The 22,561-nt window shown below is 38.9% G+C and overlaps 1 protein-coding gene across 4 annotated transcripts in view; it reads right to left on the minus strand.

Annotated features, from left to right (window-relative positions):
* Nucleotides 1-22,561, minus strand: part of LOC113906361 (complement factor H) — a 385,541-nt gene that overhangs the window by 49,622 nt on the left and 313,358 nt on the right. For 3 of the 4 annotated variants that reach the window (XM_027564387.1, XM_027564385.1, XM_027564386.1), the window contains exons 10-11: nt 21,371-21,559; nt 20,770-20,946 (exon numbers count right to left, since the gene is read on the minus strand). The exons of the other annotated variant lie outside the window; for it this stretch is intronic. In XM_027564387.1, the coding sequence (XP_027420188.1) occupies nt 20,770-20,946; nt 21,371-21,559 (366 nt within the window). The remainder of the gene's footprint in view (nt 1-20,769; nt 20,947-21,370; nt 21,560-22,561) is intronic. 4 annotated transcript variants of the gene reach the window in all.

The following is a 22,561-nucleotide window of genomic DNA, read 5'->3' on the forward strand; positions in this document are numbered from 1 at the left end:
TTGCTCAATAAAGGAACAAACTAGAAGCACACAAGACCAAAAAAAAAAAAACGCTAAGAGGAAATAGTTCAAATACCTGAAAAAAAATTCAGAATAATGATGGTAAAGATGTTCCAAAACCTTGAAAATAGAAGGCATAAAATGCCAAGAAGCAATCAACACAATTAACACAATTACCAAGGATATAGAAGAAATAAAGAATAAACAAAGAAAGATGAACAACACAATTACTGATATTAAAAATACTCTAGAAGGAAACAATAATAGATTAACTGAAGCAGAAGAATGGAACAGTGAGCTGGAAGGTAGAATGGTTGAAATAGTTGCTGATGAGCAGAATAAAGCAAAAAGAATGAAAGTAATTGAGGAGAGCTTCAGAGACCTCTGGGACAGTATTAAACACACCAGCATTTGAGCTATAGAGGTCTCAGAGGAAGAAGAGAAAAAGAAAGGCACTGAGAATTTTTTTTGAAGATACTATAGTTGAAAACCTTCCCAGCATGGGAAAGGAAATAGTCAATCAAGTTCAAGAAGCACGGAGAGTCCAATACAGGATAAATCCAAGCAGAAACATGTCAAGACACATACTAACCAATAGAAATTAAACACAAGGAAAGAATATTAAGAGCAGCAAGGGAAAAGCAACAAGTAACACACAAGGGAAAAGCATTCAATTAACAGCTGATGTTTCAGCAGAAATCCTACAGGCCAGAAAGGAATGGCAGGATATATTTAAAGTACTGAAAGGGGAAAATCTACAAGCAAGATTACTTTACCTGGCAAGGATTTCATTCAAAATTGATGGAAAATTAAAACCTTTACAGACAAGCAGTAGTTAAGAGATTTTAGCACCACCAAACCAGCTTTACAACATATATTAAAGAGACATACAGGCAATAAGCATAAGACAAAGGAAAGACCTACAAAAAACCCAAAACAATTAAGAAAATGCTAAGTGGGGAGCGGTCTTAAGATGGCGGAGGCATAGGACGGGGAGGTCACTTTCTCCCCCACAAATTCATCAAAAGATCATTTAAATGCTGAACAACTTCCCCAAAACAACTTCTGAACACTGGCGGAGGACACCAGGCACCCAGAAAGGTAGCCCATTCTCTTCCAAAGGAGATAGGACAAAATATAAAAGCCAAAAAGAGAGACAAAAGAGTTAGGGACAGAGACCAGTCCTGGGGAGGGAGTCGTGAAGGGGGAGAAGTTTCCAAACACCAGGAAACCCTCTCACCAGTGGGTCTGTGGGGAGTTTTAGAATCTCAGAGGGCAACATAAAGTGAAAGAAAGAAAGAAAGTGAACTCACTCAGTTGTGTCCGACACTTTGCGACCCTATGAACTGTAGCCTACCAGGGTCCTCTGTCCATGGGATTTTCCAGGCAAGAATACTGGAGCGGGTTGCCATTTCCTTCTCCAAGGGATCTTCCCTACCCAGGGATTGAACCCAGGTCTCCCACATTGCGGCCAGATGCTTTAACCTCTGAGCCACCAGGAAGAGGGCAACATAACAGGGAGGGGGGGAAAAAAAAAACCCACAGAATATGTGCCTTAACCAAAACTCCAAGTGGAGAAATAGCTCAGATGCTCACGTCTGCCACCAGCAAGTGGGGGAGGCACTGTTGCATTGCTTAGGGTTAAGGACCAGTCCTGAACGCCCTGAGGACAATCTGAGGGAGCTAACGTGAGATAGCAACCCAAACTGTAGGACAGACAGAGAGAGAGAGGGGAAAAGAGACACAGAAAGAAAAGCTCTAACCTAAGCCACATCCTGGCCCGCTCACAGAACAAAGGATTGATCAAATGCCAAAGGAGAGCTAGCAGGCTGCCTACCGGCTCCTCCCCCACATCGGAGGCAGAGAGGCAGGCAGGCGACAGCCAGAGCTGGAAGGCGAGGGGCAACTTTGGCCCCAGAGATGGCATCCTCCACCAAAGTGGGAGCAGGCTCCCAGTTGCAAACCACGTATTCCTGGGATATTAGATGGTTGACATCTGCCAGGAGGGTTGCAACCTGAGATCAGCCCCCTAGAGGAGACACACGGCACACCTGTGACGGTGCTCTTGCGGCACACCCAGTAAACCAAGCGACTGGGACCAGAGAGGTGATAAGACCACTGCACACCTGGGACAGTGTGCTCTCCAAGCACCTGGTTGCCTGAGCTCCTGAGACCTGGGAAGGGCACAAAATGCAGGCCCAGCCGAGGCTATGCCTTTGTGGAGAACCTGAACCTGAGCAGCTTAGACCTGGGAAGTGCACGCAACGTAGGGCCCGCTTTGGAAAGTTCCCCTTCGAAGCAACCTGGAGTCTGAGCAGTGTAGACAGAGAAAGCACAGGCACCATGAGCTAGGGCAACCCAGTGTGGTCCATACACTGTGAGCACTCCCCACACACACCAGTGATATTTGTTTGCAGTATTCCTCCCTCCCCACAGCACGACTGAACAAGTGAACCTAAACAAGTGACCACCTTCGCCCCCTTGCATCAAGGTGGAAATTAGACACTGAAGAGACTTACAAACAGTGGAAGCCAAAATAAACAAGTAACAGGGAACTGCTCTCAAAGTGACAGGCACAACAGATTGAAACCCTGTAGTTAGCATTGACTAAGCACTGGAGAGGGCCTATAGACCTTGAAAAGAAGTATAAGCTGGAACAAGGAACTATCTGAAACTGAACTGACCCCACACTACCCTCAACAGCTCCAGAGAAATTCCTAGATATATTTTTACTATTATCTTTTTTTTTTAATTTTTCAGTTCTTTATTACACCTTTAATTTTCATTTTTTATAACCTACTATTATCTTGCAAAAAAGACCCTATTTTTTAAAGCAAATTTCATATATGTATTTTTTATAATTTGTGATTGGTTTTGTATTTTTAATGTTGTATTTTTCAGAGTCTAACCTCTACTCTAGATTTTTAATCTTTGCTTTTTAGTATCTGTTATCAATTGTGTACCTTTAAGAATCTAATCTTCAGTACCCATTTTTACTTAGGGGTGTGATTACTGGTTTGATTGCTCTCTCCCCTTTTAACTCTCCCTATTGTCCCCCGGGTCACCTCTATCTCCTCCCTCCCCATACGTTTCTCTACTTAACTGTGAATCTCTCTGGGTGTTCCGGGCTGTGGAGAACACTTAGGGAACTGATACAGGCTAGATTGGTCTCTCCCTTTTGACTGCCCTCTTCTCCTCATGGACACCTCTATCTCTCTTCTCCCTCTTCTCTTCTCTATTTAATTCCATGAACCTCTCTGGGTGTTCCAGACTGTGGACAGCACATACAGAATTGATTATTGGCTAGACTGCTCTCTCCCCTTTTGATTCCCCTCTTCACCTCCTGGTCACTTCTATCTTCCTCCTGCCTCTTCTCTTCTCCATGTAACTGTGAACCTTTCTGGGTGTCCCTCACTGTGGAGACTCTTTTCACCATTTATCTAGATGTTTTATCAGCAGTGCTGTATGGATGGAGAAGTCTTGAGGCTACTGTAAGATTAAGACTGAAAGCCAGAGGTAAGAGAACACCAGAGAACTCCTGACTCCAGGGAACATTAACCAACAAGAGCACATCCAAAACCCTGCATACCTACACTGAAACCAAGTTCCATCCAAGAGTCAACAAGTTCCAGAGCAAGACATACCATGCTAATTCTCCAGCAACACAGGAACATCGCCCTAAGCTTCAATATACAGGCTGTCCAAAGTCACACCAAACCCATAGACAGCTCAAAACTCACTACTGGGCACTTCACTGCACTCAGAGAGAAGAGATTCAGCTCCACCCACCAGAACACGGATGCAAGCTTCCATAACCAGGAAACCTTGACAAGCCAAACGACCAACCACACCCACAGGGTGCAACCTCCACAATAAAGAGGAACCACAAACTTCCAGCATACAGAAAGGCCACCCCAGAAAGAACAATCTAAACAAAATGAAAAGGTAGAGAAATATTCAGCCAGTAAAGGAACATGATAAATCCCCAAAAAATCATACAAAAGAGGAGGAGATATGGAGTCTATCTCAAAAAGAATTCAGAATAATGATAGTAAAGATGATCCAAAATCTTGAAAACAAAATGGAGTTACAGATAAATAGACTAGAAACGAGGATTGAGAAGATGCAAGAATGTTTAACAAGACCTAGAAGAGATAAAAAAGAGTCAATCAATAATGAATAATGCAATAAATAAGATCAAAAGAACTCTGGAGGGAACCAACAATAGAATAACTGAAGCAGCAGATAGGATAAGTGAGGTAGAAGATAGAATGGTGGAAATAAATGAAGCAGAGAGGAAAAAAGAATTAAAAGAAATGAGGACAACATCAGAGACCTCTGGGACAATGTTAAACACCCCAACATTTGAATCATAGGAGTCCCAGAAGAAGACAAAAAGAAAGGCCATAAGAAAATACTTAAGGAGATAATACTTGAAAACTTCCCTAAAATATGGAAGGAAATAGCCACCCACGTCCAAGAAAGCCAGAGGATCCAAAACAGGATAAACCCAAAGTGAAACACCCCAAGACACATATTAATCAAATTAATGAAGATCAAACACAAAGAGAAAATATTAAAAGCAGCAAGGGAAAACCAACAAATAACACACAAGGGGGTTCCCATAAGGATAACAGCTGATCTTTCTACAGAAACTCTTCAGGCCAGAAGGGATTGGCAGGACATTCCTAAAGTGATGGAAGAGAAAAACCTACAACCCACATTCTATACCCAGTAAGAATCTCATTCAAATATGCAGGGGAAATAAAAAGCTTTACAGACAAGCAAAACCTGAGAGAATTCAGAACCACCAAACCAGCTCTTCAACAAATGATAAAGGAACTTCTCTAGACAGGAAACACAGAAAAGGTTTATAAGTAAGTAAGTGTTAGTCGCTCAGTCATGCCCTACTCTTTGCGACCCCATGGACGGCAGCCCACCAGGCTCCTCTGTCCATGAGATTTTCCAGGTAATGATACTGGAGTGGGTTGCCATTTCCTTCTCCAGGGGATCTTCCCAAACCAGGGATCAAACCCGGGTCTCTTGCACTGCAGCCAGATTCTTTACCAACTGAGCTACAAGGGAAGCTATAAAGGTTTATAAACTCGAATCCAAAACAACAAAATAAATGGCAACGAGATCATACTTAACAATAATTACCCAAAATGTAAATGCGTTGAATGCCCCAACCAAAAGACAAAGACTGGCTGAATGGATTCAAAAACAAGACCCACATATATGCTGTCTACAAGGGACCCACCTCAAAAAAAGGGACACATACAGACTGAAAGTAGAGGGCGGGAAAAATATATTTCAAGCAAATGCAGACTAAAAAGGCAGGAGTAGCAATACTCATATCAGATAAAATAGATTTTGAAATAAAGGCCATGAAAAACGACAAAGAAGGACGTGGTCAAAGGATCAATCCAAGAAGAAGATATAACAATTATAAATATATATGCACCCAACATAGGCAGACCACAATATGTAAGGCAAATGCTAACAAGTGGGAAAGGGGAAATTCACAGTAACACAATAATAGTGGGAGACTTTAATATCCCACTCACACCTATGGATAGATCAACTAAACAGAAAATTAGCAAGGAAACACAAATTATAAATGATACAATGGACTAGTTAGACCTAAGAATATCTATATGACACTTCACCCCCAAACAATGCATTTCACCTTTTTCTCAAGAGCACATGGAACCTTCTACAAGATAGATCACATACTGGGCCATAAATCTATCCTTGGTAAATTCAAAAAATTGAAATCATTCCAGGCATCTTTTCTGATCCCAATGCAGTAAGATTAGATGTCAACTATGGGGGGGGGGGGGAAGAAAAAAACTATAAAAAATACAAATATATGGAGGCTAAATAACATGCTTCTGAATAACCAACAAATCATGGAAGAAATCAAAAATCAAAATGTGCATAGAAATGAACGAAAATGAAAACATGACAACACAAAACCTAAGGGATTCAGTAAAAGCAGTGCTAGGGTAAGGTTCATAGCATTACAAGCTTACCTCAAGAAACAAGAGAAAAATCCAATAAATAACCTAACTGTACACCTAAAGCAACTAGAAAAAGAAGAAATGAAGAACCCCAGGGTTAGTAGAAGGAAAGAACTCAAAAAAATTAGGGCAGAAGTAATTGAAAAAGAAACAAAGGAGACTATAGCAAAAACCAACAAAACTAAAAGCTGGTTCTTTGAGAAGATAAATAAAATAGAAAAACCATTAGCCAGACTCATCAAGAAACAAAGGGAGAAGAATCAAATCAACAAAATTAGAAATGAAAATGGAGAAATCACAACAGACAACACAGAAATACAAAGGATCAGAAGAGATTACTATCAGCAACTTTATGACAATAAAATGGACCACTTGGAAGAAATGGACGAATTCTTAAAAAAGGCTAACCTTCCAAAACTGAACCAGGAAGAAAGATAAAATTTTAACAGACCCATCACAAGCATGGAAATGAAACTGTAATCAGTAATCTTCCAGTAAACAAAAGCCCAAGACCAGATGGCTTCACAGCTGAATTCTACCAAAAATTTAGAGAAGACCTATCCTACTCAAACTCTTCCAGGAAATTGCAGAGGAAGGTAAATTTCCAAACTCATTCTATGAGGCCACCATCACCCTAATACCAAAACCAGACAGATATGTCACAAAAAACGAAAACTACAGATCAATATCACTGATGAACATAGATGCAAAAATCCTTTAAAAAAAATTTTAGGGAATAAAATTCAACAACATATGAAAAAAATCATACACCATCACCAAGTGGGCTTTACTCCAAGGATGCAAGGATTCTTCATTATTCACAAATCAATCAATGTGATACACCACATTAACAAATTAAAAGATAAAAACCATATGATTATCTCAATATATGCAGAGAAAGCATTTGACAAAATTCAACATCCACTTATGATAAAAACCCTCCAGAAACCATGCATAGAAGGAACATAACTCAGAATAATAAAGGCCATATATGATAAACCCACAGCAAACTTTACCCTCGATGGTGAAAACTTGAAAGTATTTTCCCTAAAGTCAGAAACAAGAGAAAGGTCCCCACTCTCACTACTACTATTCAACATAATTTTGGAAGTTTTAGCCACAGAAATCAGAAGAGAAAACAGAAATAAACAGAATCCAGACCAGGAAAAAGTAATACAATGCCGGGAGCCGGCATATTGCATATTGAGTGCATATTGCATATTGCATATTGAGTGCATATTGCATATTGAGTGCAGCACTTTCCACGGCATCATCTTTCAGGATCTGGAATAGCTCAACTGGAATTCTATCACTGCCGGGAGCCAGGGTGAGGAACTCCGCCCATGACAAAGGTCATGAGGAAGGAGGCTTGGCATACGCAAAGGTGGGATCGAGCTTCAGGAGTCCCCCTGGAAATTCTCGAGCATATACCCCCAAAACCAGAGTCTGCCTACTTTCTGCTTTGTGCTTTCACCTACACCTCTGACTTTACGGGGGGCTGTCCCCCACTACCTCTCTCTGAAAAAAGAGTTAGCTTACAGCTCCAGTTAATAATTCCTGGGTGTGACAGTGTTTCAACCTACAAACTCCTTTGGAAGTCCTCTAGCCTGCCTGAATAGGTTTTTTCCGGCCACATGTGATTGTTCAGAGCCTCCCAACTGTGAGAGGCAGGAGATGTTCTAAACTGTCTAAACACAGATTCTTTTGAGTAGTTAAAAGATTGATTAGAAATTGTATTGGTGAAGGGTTTTCACTTTTTGGGCCAATGTTTGCTGCTAAGTTTCCATATCCCTTACCTGCTGTGACCCTGGCAGTGTATTGATTAATATAATTGGTGTAAATAGTGGCTTTAATGTTTGTAACCTGCGACCCTTGAGTTAATTCTTTTTCTTGTTATAGCCCACCACACCTTTGCTCTGTAGGAATGCAACTTTATCTAATGTTTTTGGAGGGTGGCGCTTGACTTATCACCTTTAGAGAAAAATAAGTTTTCTGAAGAAAGGGTCTTAAAATGTTAACAGGCCTCCGGGCCAGAAGATGATGCAAATCACCTAAGCTTTTGCATATGATAAGTTTGCAGGAAGAAAGCCTGGCTTGCTGCATGACTCTACCCCTTCCCCCATTATCCTCTATGCATAACTTAAGGTATAAAAACTACTTTGGAAAATAAAGTGCGGGCCTTGTTCACCAAAACGGTCTCACCATGTCGTTCTTTCTCTTACCTTCTGGCTGAATTATTCAGCCTCTTTTCTCCACTGAATTTTCCTACTGAGCTATCCTCATTCTATTACTCTTTATATCCTTAATTAACGTTAAATTAAGCAATTGTTTCCTGATCCTCGCCGACGCCGTCCCCGCTTCGAATTCTCTGGATCCACCGCGGCTGGACCCCGGCAGTACAACGCTCACTGTTTACAGATGACATGATCCTCTACATAGAAAACCCTAAAGACACTACCAGAAAATTACTAGAGCTGCTGCTGCTGCTGCTAAGTCACTTCAGTCGTGTCTGACTCTGAGCGACCCCACAGACGGCAGCCATTGCAGGATATAAAATTAACACACAGAAATCCCTTGCACTAACAATGAGAAAACAGAAAGAGAAATTAAGGAAACAATAAAGGAAACAGTTCCATTCACCAGTGCAGTGAAAAGAATAAAATAGTTAGGAATAAATCTTCCTCAAGAAACAAAAGACCTATATATAGAAAACTATAAAACATTGATGAAAAACTCAAAGAACACAAATAGATGTAGAAATATACCATGTTCATGATCAGAATTATCAATGTAGTGAAAATGAGTATACTACAGAAAGCAATCTATAGATTCAATGCAACTCCTAATAAGCTACTAATGGCATTTTTCAGAGAACTAGAATAAATAAATTCACAATTTGTATGGAAATACAAAAAAATCTCGAATAGACAAAGCAATCTTGAGAAATAAGAATGGAACTGGAGGAATCAACCTACCTAACTTCAGACTATATTACAAAGCTACAGTCAATAAGACAGCATGGTACTGGCACAATGCCAAAAACATAGATCAATGGAACAAGATAGAAAGCCCAGAGATAAACCCACGCACCTATGGAAACCTTATCTTTGACAAAGGAGGCAAGAATATACAATGGAGAAAAGACAATCTCTTTAACAAGTGGTGCTGGGAAAACTGGTCAACCACTTGTGAAAGAATGAATCTAGAACACTTTCTAACACCATACACAAAAATAAACTCAAAATGTATTAAAGATCTAAATGTAAGACCAGAAACTATAAAACTCCTAGAGGAAAACATGGGCAAACCACGCTCTGACCTAAATCACAGCAAGATCCCCTATGACCCACCTCCCAGAGTAATGGAAATAGAAGAAAAAATAAACAAATGGGACCTAATTAACCTTAAAAGGTTTTGCACAACGAAGGAAATTATAAGGTGAAAAGATAGCCTTCAGAATGGGAGAAAATAATAGCAAACAAAGCAACTGACAAGGAATTATTCTCCACACTATTAAACCAGCTCATGTAGATCAATTTACAGAAAAATAAATGACCCAATCAAAAAATGGGCCAAAGAACTAACAGACATTTCTCTGAAAGACATACAGATGGCTAACAAACATATGAAAAGATGTTCAACATTACTCATTATCAGAGAAATGCAAATTAAAATCACAATGAGGTACCATCTCATGCTGGTCAGAAAGGCTGCTGTCAAAAAGTCTACAAACAATAAATTCTGGAGAGTATGGAGAAAAAGGAACCTTCTTACACTGTTTGTGGGAATGTAAACTAGTACAGTTACTATGGAGAATACTGTGGAGATTCCTTAAAAAACTGGAAATGGAACTGCCATATGATCCAGCAATCCCACTGCTAGGCATACACACTGAAGAATCCAGAATTTAAAGAGACACATGTACCCCAATGTTCATCACAGCACTGTTTACAATAGCTAAGACATGAAAGCAACATAGATGCCCATTCACAAATTAATGGATAAGAAAGCTGTGGTATGTATACACAATGGAACACTACTCAGTGATTAAAAAATGCATTTGAATCAGTTCTAATGAGGTGGATGAAAATGGAGCCTATTATACAGAGTGACGGAGAAGGCAATGGCACCCCACTCCAATATTCTTGTCTTGAAAATCCCATGGATGGAGGAGCCCGGTAGGCTGCAGTCCATGCAGTCACTAAGAGTTAGACACGACTGAGCGACTTCACTTTCACTTTTACTTTCATGCACTGGAGAAGGAAATGGCCACCCACTCCAGTGTTCTTGCCTGCAGAATCCCAGGGACAGGGGAGCCTGGTGGGCTGCCGCCTATGGGGTCACACAGAGTTGGACATGCCTGAAGTGACTTAGCAGCAGCAGCATACAGAGTGAAGTAAGTCAGAAGGAAAACACCAGTACAGCATATTAAGGCATATATATGGAATTTAGAAAAGATGTTAATGATGACCCTATATGTGAGACAGTGGAAGAGACAGCATGTAAACACAGACTTTTCAACTCTGTAGGAGAAGGCAAGGGTGGGATGATTTAGAGAATAGCATTGAAACATGCATATTATAATATGTGAAATAGATTGCCAGTCCAGGTTCGATGCATGAGACAAGGGGCTCAGGGCCAGTGCACTGGGATGACTTTGAGGGATTGAATGGGGAGGGACGGTGGGAGGGGGCTTCAGGATGGGAGACACATGTACACCCATGGCTGATTCATGTCAACATATGGCAAAAACCACTACAATATTGTCAATTAATTAGCCTCCAATTAAAATAAATATATTAATTTTTAAAATGCTATAGGAACATACAGCATTATATTATATTATAATAGTAAAATGCTAATAGTAATATATAAATAATTACTTTAAATGTAAATGGATTAAACTCTCCAACCAAAAGACACAGATTGGCTGAATGGATAGAAAACAAGACCCATATATAGGCTGTCTACAAGAGACCCACTTCAGACCTAGAAACACATACAGACTGAAAGTAAAAGGATGGAAAACATATTCCAAGCACATGGAAATCAAAAGGAAGTTGGAGTGGCAATTCTCATTTCTGACAAAATTGACTTTAAGATAAAGAATATTATACAAGATAAAGAAGGGACATTACATAATGATCAAGGGATCAATCCCAAAAGAAGACAAAATTCTAAACATCTATGTACCCAGCACAGAAGCACCTCAGTACATAAGGCAAATACTAACAAACATAAAAAGGGAAATTGACAGCAACACAATCATGGTAAGGGATGTTAACACCCCAGTTATACCAATGGGCAGATCATCAAAACAGAAAATTAATAAGGATCAAACTCAGGTCTCCCACATTGCAGGCAGACACTTTAACTTCTGAGCCACCAGGGAAGATCTCAACAAGGAAACACAAACCTTAAATGAAACATTAGACCAAAGGGACCTAATTGATATCTTTAGCATTTTCCACACAAATCCAAAAGAACACACCTTCTTCTCAAGTGTGCTTGGAACATTTTCCAGGATAGACTATATTGGGCCCAAAAATCAAACCTCAGTAAATTATTAAAAATTGAAACTCTATGAAGCATTTTTTCTGACCACAATACTATGAGACTAGATACCAATTACAGTAAAAACACAAACACTTGGAGATTAAACAATATGCTTTTACATAATGAACAGGTAAGTGAAGAAATCAAAAGGGAAATCAAAGAATTCTTGAAACAAATGACAATGAAAACATGACAACTCAAAAACTATGGGATGCAACAAAACAGTTCTAAGAGGGAAGTTTATAGCAAGAAAAAAGAAAAACATCAAATCGACAACCTAACTTTACACCTAAAACAACTGGATAAAGAAGGACATTAAAAAAAAAAAAAAGTTAGTAAAAGGAAAGAAATTCTACAGATCAGATCAGAAATAAATGAAAAAGAAACAAAGGAACATTAGTAAAGATTAATAAAACTGAAAGGTGCTTCTTTGAGAAGATAAACAAAACTGTCAAGTAGTCAAATCCATCAAGAAAAAATGGGAGAAGAATTAAATCAACAAAATTAGGAACGAGAAAGGAGAGGGTAACAGACAACACAGAAATACAAAGGATCATAAGGGGCTACTATGAGCAACTATATGCCAATAAAATGGACAACTTGAAAGAAATGGATGTATTCTTAGAAAAGTTCAATCTATCAAGACTGAACCAGGAAGAAATAGAAACTATGAACAAGCCAATTACATGCACTGAAATTGAAAATGTGATTTAAGAAACTCCCCAAAAATTGAAGCACAGGGCCAGAGAGTTTCACAGGTGAATTCTCTCATACATTTAGAGAAGAGCTAATGCCTATTCTTATCAAACTCTTTCAAAAACCTGCAGAGGTAGGAACGCTTCCAAACTCATTCTACAAGGCCATTATCACCCTAATACCAAAACCAGACAAAGACAACACGAAAAAGAAAAGTACAGGCCAATATCATTGATGAAAATAGATGGAAAAATCCTCAACAAAACTCTAGCAAACATAATTCAAAAATACATTAAAAAGATAGCACACTATGATCAAGTTGGGTTAATTGCAAGGATGCAAGCATTCTATAATATACTTGTGTATATCCATCAACGTGATATACCATATTAACAAATTGCAAGATAAAACCATATGGTCATCTCAATAGAGGCAGAAAAAGCCTTTGAAAATATTCAGTACCCATTTATGATAAATACTCTTCAAAAAATGAGCAAAGAAGGAATCTACCTCAACATAATAAAGGCCCATATATGAGAAACCCAGAGCAAACATTATTCTCAAAGGTGAAAAACTGAAAGCATTCCCTGTGCAATCAGGAAAAGACAAGGGTGCCCACTCTCACCACTATTAGTCAACATTGTTTGGAAGCCCTAGCTACAGCAATCAGAGAAGAAAAAGAAATAAAAGGAATCCAGATTGGAAAAGAAGAAGCAAAACTCTCATTGTTTGCAGACAGACAATATTATACACAGAAAACCCTAAAGATATGTTCAGAAAATTACTAGAGGTAATCAGTGAATTTAGCAAACTGACAGCATACAAAATGAATACACAGAAATCACTTGCATTCCTTTGTACTAACAATGGAACATCAGAAAGAGAAATTAAGGTATCAATACCATTTACCATTGCACCAAAAAGAATCAAATGCCTAGGGAAAAAACCTAAGGAGACATAAGAGCTGTATACAGAAAAGTACAAGACGTTGAGGAAAGAAATCAAAGACAACATAAACAGATGGAGAGATATTCCATGTTCCTGGGTTAGAAGAATCAACATTATGAAAATGACTATACTACCAAATATAATCTGCAGATTCAATGCAATCTGTATCAAAATACCAATGTTATTTTTCACAGAACTAGAACAAAAAGACATAATTCATATGGAAGCACAAAAGACGTGAATAGCCAAAGCAATCTTGAGAAAGAAAAATAGAGCTAGAGAAATCAACCTTCCTGACTTCAGAATGACTACAAAGCTATATTATCCAGACAGTATGGTACTGGCAGAAAAACAGAAATATAGACCAATGGAACAAGTTAGAAAGCCCAGAGATTAAACCATACACCCATGAATAACTTATGTTTGACAAAGGAGGCAAGAATATACCATGGGGCAAATAGAGTGTCTTTCATAAGTGCTGCGGGGAAAACTTGACAGCTACATGGAAAAGAATGAAATTAGACTACTTTCTAACACCATACACAAAGATAAACTCAAAATGGATGGAAAACACAGGCAGAACACCCTATGTCATAAATCACAGCAAGATCCTCTATGACCCACCTCCTAGAATAGTGGAATAAAAACAAAGATAATCAAGTGGGACATAATTAAACTTAAAAGCTTCTCCACAGCAAAGGAAACTATGAATAAGGTGAAAAGACAATGCTCAGAATGGAAAAAATAATAGCAAATGAAACAACTGACAAAGGATTAATTTCCAAAAGATACAAGCAGCTCATACAAATCAATACCAGAAAAACAAACAACCCAATCAAAAAATGGGAAAAAAGACCTAAACAGACATTTGTCTAAAGACCTAAAATGGCTAATGAACACATATATATATTCTCAATATCACTATTAAAGAAATGCAAATCAAAACAACAATGAGATATCACTTCACACTAGTCAGGATGACAATCATCAAAAAGTCTACAAACAATAAATGCTCGAGAAGGTGTGGAGAAAAGGGAACCCTCTTGCACTGTTAGTGGGAATGTAAGTAGATACAGCCACATAAAGAACAGTATGGAAAGTACTTACAAAGCCAGGAGTAAAAGTACTATATGACCCACCAACCCCACTCCTAGGTATATATCCTGAGGAAACCAAAATTGAAAAAGACACATGTACCCCAATGTTCACTGCAGTTCCATTTACAACATCTAGGACACGGAAGCAACACAGATGTCCACAGATTAATAGATAAAGAAGATGTGCTGCATATATACAGTGGAATATTACTCAGTCATAAAAAGGAATGCACTTGAGTCAGTCCTAAAGAGGTGGATGAACATACAGCCTAATATACAGAGTGAAGTAAGTCAGAAAGAGAAAAGCAAATATCGTATACTAACACATACACATGAAATCTAGAAATATTGTACTGATAACCTATTTGCACAGCAGCAGTGGAGACACAGACACTGAGAACAGACTTATGGACATGGCTGGCAGGGAGGAAGTAGAGGGTGGGATGTATGGAGAGGGTTAGCATGCAAACTTAAACTATCATATGTAAAATAGACAGTCAATGGGAATTTGCTGTATGACTCAGGGAACTCAAACCAGAGCTCAGTAACAACCTAGAAGGGTGGGATGGGCAGGGAAATGAGAGGGATGTTCATGTGGGAGGGGACATGGGTAAATCTATGGCTGATTCTTATTGATTTTTGGTAGAACCCAACATAATACTATAAAGTAAGTATACTTCTATTAAAAATAAATAAATATAAAATAAACAACCACCCACCCCCATAATTCCATATGCCAGCAGACCCAGGAGGATGCTCGCTAATGCATGCATGAGGTAAAAGGCAGACAGATCTCTGTCTTGACTGTGATGCCTACAGTGGCTCATGAACCATCATATTTCCCTCTCAGCTGCACTCCAGGAGTCGTGGAAAACCTATCTTAAAAATTTTTGCATGGAGATAAGTCCTTCTGTGAAACTCCAGGTATTGACAAGAGCACCTCTGTCTGCTTCATTCACACACCCTTCTACCCTGTGGCCAGATCCCTGTGGTTACAACTGACTCAGAGGGAAGACCAACCTTTGACAGACGACCAGTGAGCTTGCACAGAAATTTGGCTTAAATCTGTGGCCCAGAACAGGAACACAAGATTAGTACCACTGAAACATGTATATTATCATATGTGAAGCAGATCGCCAGTCCAGGTTCGATGCATGAGACAGGGTGCTCAGGGCTGGTGCACTGCAATATCCCTGAGGGACGGGATGCAGAGGGAGGTGGTAGGGGGGTTCAGGATAGGGGACACATGTATGCCCAGGGCTGATTCATGTCATTGTATGGCAAAAACCACTACAATATTGCAAAGTAATTGGCCTCCATTTAAAATAATAATTTTTTAAAGTAAAAAAAAATTTTAAAAAGATGTACTGCTACTTTGGGGGAAAACAAAGGACAGGCTGTAAGTACCATTTCTGGTGCGCTAATTTATCTAGACAAGACACAGAAACACAGAAATTCTGACAAAACAGAGATTAGAAGTGTCAGCAGGTGCCACTATAGAAGATCTGAAATAGTTGCAGAGTCTCTAGCAGGGTTGAAGGAAGTTGTCTCTCACCCAAAGGAGACTAGAACTTTAATTAGAAAAACAGCACCACAAAACTTCAAGGAACATGAACTCAAAGTATCATGACAGCAACAAAGTATAAAAATCTTCAGTATTCACATCCAATTGGCGATGTGTGATTTATCCAGTGAAGAATGCAACCTAGATGTCCATCTGCAGATGAATGGATAAGAAAGCTGTGGTACATATACACAATGAAATATTACTTAGCCATTAAAAAGAATACATTTGAATCAGTTCTAATGAGGTGGATGAAACTGGAACCTATTATACAGAGTGAAGTAAGCCAGAAAGAAAAACACCAATATAGAATATCAACGCATAGATATGGAATTTAGAAAGATGGTAATGACAACCCTGTATGCGAGACAGCAAAAGAGACACAGATGTATAGAACAGTCTTTTGGACTCTGTGGGAGAGGGAGGGGGGGCATGATTTGGGAGATTAGCATTAAAACATGTATAATATCATATAAGAAATGAATCGCCAGTCCAGGTTCGATGCAGGATACAGGAAGCTTAGGGCTGGTGCGCTGGGATGACCCAGAGGGATGGTATGGGGAGGGATGTGGGAGGGGAGTTCAGGATGGGGAACACGTGTACACCCGTGATGGATGCATGTTGATGTATGGCAAAAGCAATACAATATTGTAAAGTAAAAAATAAAATAAAAGTTAAAAAAAAAAAAGAATTCGAAATAGCCATTTTAAATAACTCGGTGTGCTATAGAAAATACAGTAAGATTATTGAACAAAAGCAGGAAAACAATAAACAATGGACAAAACAAGCAGTTTAATAAAAAGGTACAAATCATAAAAAAAAAAAAAAAAAACAGAAACTCTGGTGCTGAAGGTTCCAAGGATGAAATGAAGTAATTCATTAAAGAGCATCAACCACAGAGTCAAAAATGTAGAAGAATCCGTGAGACAGATGATATATCAAAGTTATCTTGTCCAGGGAGATTAAATTAAAATCACAATGAGGTACCATCTCATGCTGGTCAGAAAGGCTGCTATCAAAAAGTCTACAAACAATAAATACTGGAGAGTATGGAGAAAAAGGAAGCTTCTTACACTGTTTGTGGGAATGTAAACTAGTACAGCCACTATGGAGAACAGTGTGGAGACTCCTTAAAAAACTGGAAATGGCACTGCCATATGACCCAGCAATCCCACTGCTGGGCATACACACTGAGCAAACCAGAAGGGAAAGAGACACAGGTACCCCAGGTTTCATCGCAGCACTGTTGATAATAGTCAGGACATGGAAGCAACCTAGATGTCCATCATCAGATGAATGGATAAGAAAGCTGTGGTACATATACACAATGGAGTATTACTCAGCCATTAAAAAGAATACATTTGAATCAGTTCTAATGAGGTGGATGAAACTGGAGCCTATTCTACAGAGTGAAGTAAGCCAGAAAGAAAAACACCAATACAGTATACTAACGCATATACATGGAATTTAGGAAGATGGTAACGATGACCCTGTGTACGAAACAGCAAAAGAGACACAGATGTATATAGAACAGTCTATTGGACTCTGTGGGAGAGGGAGAGGGTGGGATAATTTGGGAGAATGGCATTGAAACATGTATAATATCATATATGAAATGAGTCGCCAGTCCAGGTTTGATGCACGATACTGGATGCTTGGGGCTGGTGCACTGGGATGACCCAGGGGGATGGTACGGGGAGGGAGGAGGGAGGAGGGTTCAAGATGGGGAACAAGTGTATGTACCTGTGGCAGATTCATGTTGATGTATGGCAAAACCAATACAATATTGTAAAGTTAAAAAATACAATAAAATAAATATATTTAAAAATAAATAAATAAAAACAAAATTAAAATTTTTTTTTAAAATAAAAGAATGAAAAAGAACAAAGAAAGGCTACATGATCTATACTACATTGAAAACAGAACCTATTTGCAAATTATTGAAGTTCCAGGAAGAGAAAAGGAGATGAGGCAGAAAATATATTTAAGGAGTAATGTGTGAGAACTTCCCAAATTAAGGATGATATTTGAATATCTAAGTTCAGGAAGCTTACAGGTGACCAAACCAAATCAACTTAAAAAATCCTCTACAACACACATTTATAATAAAGTTGCAAAAATTAAAGAAAAATAGAGACGCCTTCAAGCAACATGTAGAAAAAACAAACAAGCTAACAATACAAAAACCTTGAAATTTACTAAAGAGCCTTCATTTGGATCTTAGCAAATCTCTCAGCAGAAACCTACTAGGCCAGGAGAAAGTGGGATGGTTTATTCCAAGTGTTGAAAGAAAAAACTGCCAAAGAAGAATACTTGAAAATATCATTCAGAAAAGAAAAGAATATAAAGATTTCACCAGACCAACAAATATTGAGGAAACAGAACACAATTAGACCTTCCTTGAGGAAGGCATGGCAACCCACTCCAGTATTCCTGCCTGGAGAACCCCATGGAGGGAGGAGCCTGGCGGGACCAGGCTGCCCACAGGGTCCCAAAGAGTCAGACACAGCTGACTTAACTGAGCAGGCACACAGACCTTCCTTACTGAAACACTAAAAGGAATTATTGAAGCTGAAGTAAAAGAATGCTAATTCATTCCATGAAAATACCTAGTACACTGGTAAATTTAAGTGCACATTCACATTCAGAACACTGCAGTACCTTGATATGGAATGTTAAACACAACTATTTAAGAGTTAAAGCACAGGAATATAAAAATTACTATATCTACAATTATTTTTTAATTAAGTACACATTGTAAAAAGAGGTAAATCATGACATCAAAAAGATAAAATGGAGAAGGGTAAAAGGAAGGAGATTTAATATGTGGTTGATGTTCATATATTATCAGCATAAAACACACTGCTCTCTCTGTAAGGTGTTTTATGTAAATCTCATGGTAAACAAAGCAAGAATCCATACTAGATTAAATGCATACTACTATAACAAATATCATGAAATCAAAGAGGCAAGCCATCAGAGGAAAGAAAAAATTAGGAAACTATAAAACATCCTGTCTGAGTGTACTCCAGGAGTTGGTGATAGACAGGGAGGCCTGGTGTGCTGCGATTCATGGGGTCGAAAAGAGTCTGACACGACTGAATGACTGAACTGAACTGAAAATAAAAAAGATAATATTAATACATCCTTATCTGTCAATAATTACTCTAAATATAAAGGATTGCATGTTTGCATGCTAAGTCACTACAGTTGTGTCTGACTCTTTGAGACTCAATGGACTGTAGCCCTCCAGGCTCCTCTGTCCATGGGATTTCCCAGGCAAGATTACTGGAGTGGGTTGCCATCTCCTTCTCCACTGTTTTCTTCTATCTCAATGAAATTCTTAAGCAATTACTTTGAATTACTTATCAGACAAATCGTCCATATCTGTTATTTGGGGTCAGTAACTGAAAAACTATTGTGTTTCTCTGTTAACATTTTAGTCCTTTGATGTCTGTGTCCCTTGAAGTCTCAGGTTGCTGTGTTTGCATTTAATGAAGCAGTCACTCCCTCCAGTGTTTACAGACTGACCTGGGGAGGGAAGTACACTGTCACATTGGTAGGGATTTTGAGACTTTTCAGACATTTTTTAAGGAGACACTTGTCCCGTGTACTCAATTACTCCTAGGAGAGAATTCTGAAGCTCATGTGCATCTATCAACGCAGCAAAGACAGTCTCTGTGCCGACAGTTTCCTGGCTGCTTCCCTGGGGCAATGCCAAATGCTCACATTCGTGAGCAGACCCATGGGGACAGGCTGGCTTCTAGATGTACCACAGGCCATCTGCAAAGGTCTAGATGCCACCGTGGGGAGTTACACATGGAGCTGGACCTGGGGAGGGGATGTGGATGAGAGGAGAGGCCCAGGGGTGAGCAGAACCACAAGCACGGTGTCTGCAATGGTTTGGGGCTCCCTGGTGGGATCTCCACATGGTCAGTAGGACCCAGGTCAGTAGGCTCCTTGAGGAATTCTAGCTCTGGATGCTGTACTCCTGGCCTCTCCCCATCCCAGCCATGCAGGTGACCCCAGTGTCCTGGATAAGGGGAGAGAGAACTGCGCTGGAAGATGAGGATGCCGCCCTTGCTCACATGCTCTTATTTTCCCCACAGGTAAAATCCTGTGCTGAGGGGTCTATCTTGGCCCTAAGCAGGGCCACCTCAGGAGCAAAATGAGGCTACGCCTCTAACCCTCAGTGAGGCGTCCAGTCTTGAATCTTTGTGCCCTAGGAGCATGCTGTCATGTCTCTGCTAGACTCCTGCTGCTGCTAAGTCACTTCAGTCCTGTCCAACTCTGTGCGACCCCTTAGACGGCAGCCCACCAGGTTCCCCCGTCCCTGGGGTTCTCCAGGCAAAAACACTGGAGTGGGTTGCCATTTCCTTCTCCAATGCATGAAAGTGAAAAGCGAAAGTGAAGTGGCTCAGTCGTGTCCGACTCTTAGCGACCCCATGGACTGCAGCCTACCAGGCCCTCCGTCCATGGGGTTTTCCAGGCAAGAGTCCTGGAGTGGGGTGCCATTGCCTTCTCCTTGCTAGACTCCTGGACCCCCACAAAGATACCATCATTATCCACAAATGATGGTCAAAGTCTGTGTTTATATCAGGAGAGACGGTGAGATTCCTGCCACCTTTCTGACCTCACTCTGTTATTACAGGTTTCTTCATTGTGGATCTTCTCCTCTTTTCTTGACTAATGTCTATCAATAGGTACATGTATTTGGTTATATACTTATCAAGAAGTCTATAGGTACACTCATAGACACTTGTAAACAATAAAATTAAATAGGTCCTTTGGCAAAACAAGAATCTGATATAAACTTTTGGAGTTGATAATACAGCTGAGTCTTAGAAAATTATGAATACATGGGATTCCAGCCCAGTTTACTCACTGACACGGATGCATCTGGGATGAGGAGACCAGCCACTCTCTGTGCAGGTCATTGTGTTCTGATCATTTTGAAGACTGTAGCCTTCATAGCAGCGAACTCTTACAGTTTCACCCTGTAAATATTTTTCTTCACGATGTGGGGTATGTCCATTTTCCAAATAATTGAAAATACATTGTCCTTAGGATCATAAAATTAATATGAAAGAAATACAGCATAAATTTGGGAAAACAGTACATTAAAGATTAACCTTATAGAATTTACATAAGAATGCATTAGTGTTCAAATATAACATGTAACAATAAAAATGGAAGCTAGTACCACGTTTGTGGAAAATGAAAAGATAACATTCCATATTATTTGTCTTTAGTTTTATGACTAAAATATGTATAAATGATGCAGATATTCTTGTAAAGTCTCTGTATCTCTCATACGATTTACATGAAAAGCATCTAGTAAAGGGAAGTTCTATTGGATTTTTTGCTCACAGAACTCATCCCGTAGCCTTACTGTTGTTACATAACACTTAACTGTACTCACTTGTCAACTTTGTCTCTTCACTCTTTCAAAGATTATGCATATAAACTTAAAGAGGTTTACTTACTGAGGCATGGTTCTTCTGGAGACCATCCTTCTGCTGTGCAAGTCAGGTGGTCCCAGGAACGTTGTGAAGGAGGTACAAAATGATGATCACAGCTATAGACAAACTGTTGATTTACACGTGCTGGAAAGTATCCTCTGTATGAATAATATAGCCGTCCATGTTTTATTACTGGATAACTACAAGGTTTCCCTTGGAATAAAAAAAGTAGAAATAATGTTTTACCTCAGTATACAATTTGAATTAATATTTCATCTATGAAATATATCCTTGTTCAATTAATTACACTCATTGCATTATGGTTTCTAGGGGAAAAAAGTTATAGAAAATTCAGATGATTGAAGTATGTAAGGAACTCCTTGCTAATGAAGATCAAATTATGTCTTGTGGGTCATATTATGTAAAATTTGTATGTGGATTCTCTTGGTAGGAAATTATATTAAATGAATTCTCCTTAAGTACAGAAGTCCCAACCTTGGTTGACTAGCATCTTAATCAAGAGATGAAAGTACAGATTGTATCTTGTGGCTCATCTGCTTTCTTTTTCTTTCTCTCCATTCTCATCAGAAATCAGAATCCTGACATTTATTCTCATACCAAGTCAATGTAGGAATCAAACAGATTTTTTTTACAATTATCATTCATTAGTTTACTTTTCTGTTTATTGGAAATATGGGATATATAGAGAAAACCACAACAATTTTTCATTGATCAAATCACACAGAGTAACATTCTTATTTATCTATCAAACTGAACATTAAGATATCTTTTCCCTTGCTTGTCTAATCAGAGAAATGAACAATGAATAATTCTTAATATTTAAATGGTTAAGATGAAGGGAAACCCTTGTCACTTATGGTCTAATTTTAATTGCAGAATGATGTATTTTTCAGTAATTCTTACAAATATTTTAAATGAGGTATAACATAATTACATTTTATTGTTATTAGCATATATTGAGTAATTTTCATGTATATGCTTGCTATGTGAATTATAAAATTTGGTTCTTTGCATATCTTAACCCATTTCTTTAACAAAGACTTGTCAATTATACCGTCTCATGGCCTATAGTCTGCATCTCTCATCATTGATAGATTTCCCCCACTTTTTTGAAGCTTTTCTACATTTTTAAGTTTTGAAATGCTTATATAGTTTGATTCCTCTTAAGTAATACTCTAGGTTTCTGTCCACTAC

The sequence above is a fragment of the Bos indicus x Bos taurus genome, chromosome 16 (genome assembly GCF_003369695.1).
Source record: "Bos indicus x Bos taurus breed Angus x Brahman F1 hybrid chromosome 16, Bos_hybrid_MaternalHap_v2.0, whole genome shotgun sequence".
Taxonomy (NCBI): Eukaryota; Metazoa; Chordata; class Mammalia; order Artiodactyla; family Bovidae; genus Bos; species Bos indicus x Bos taurus.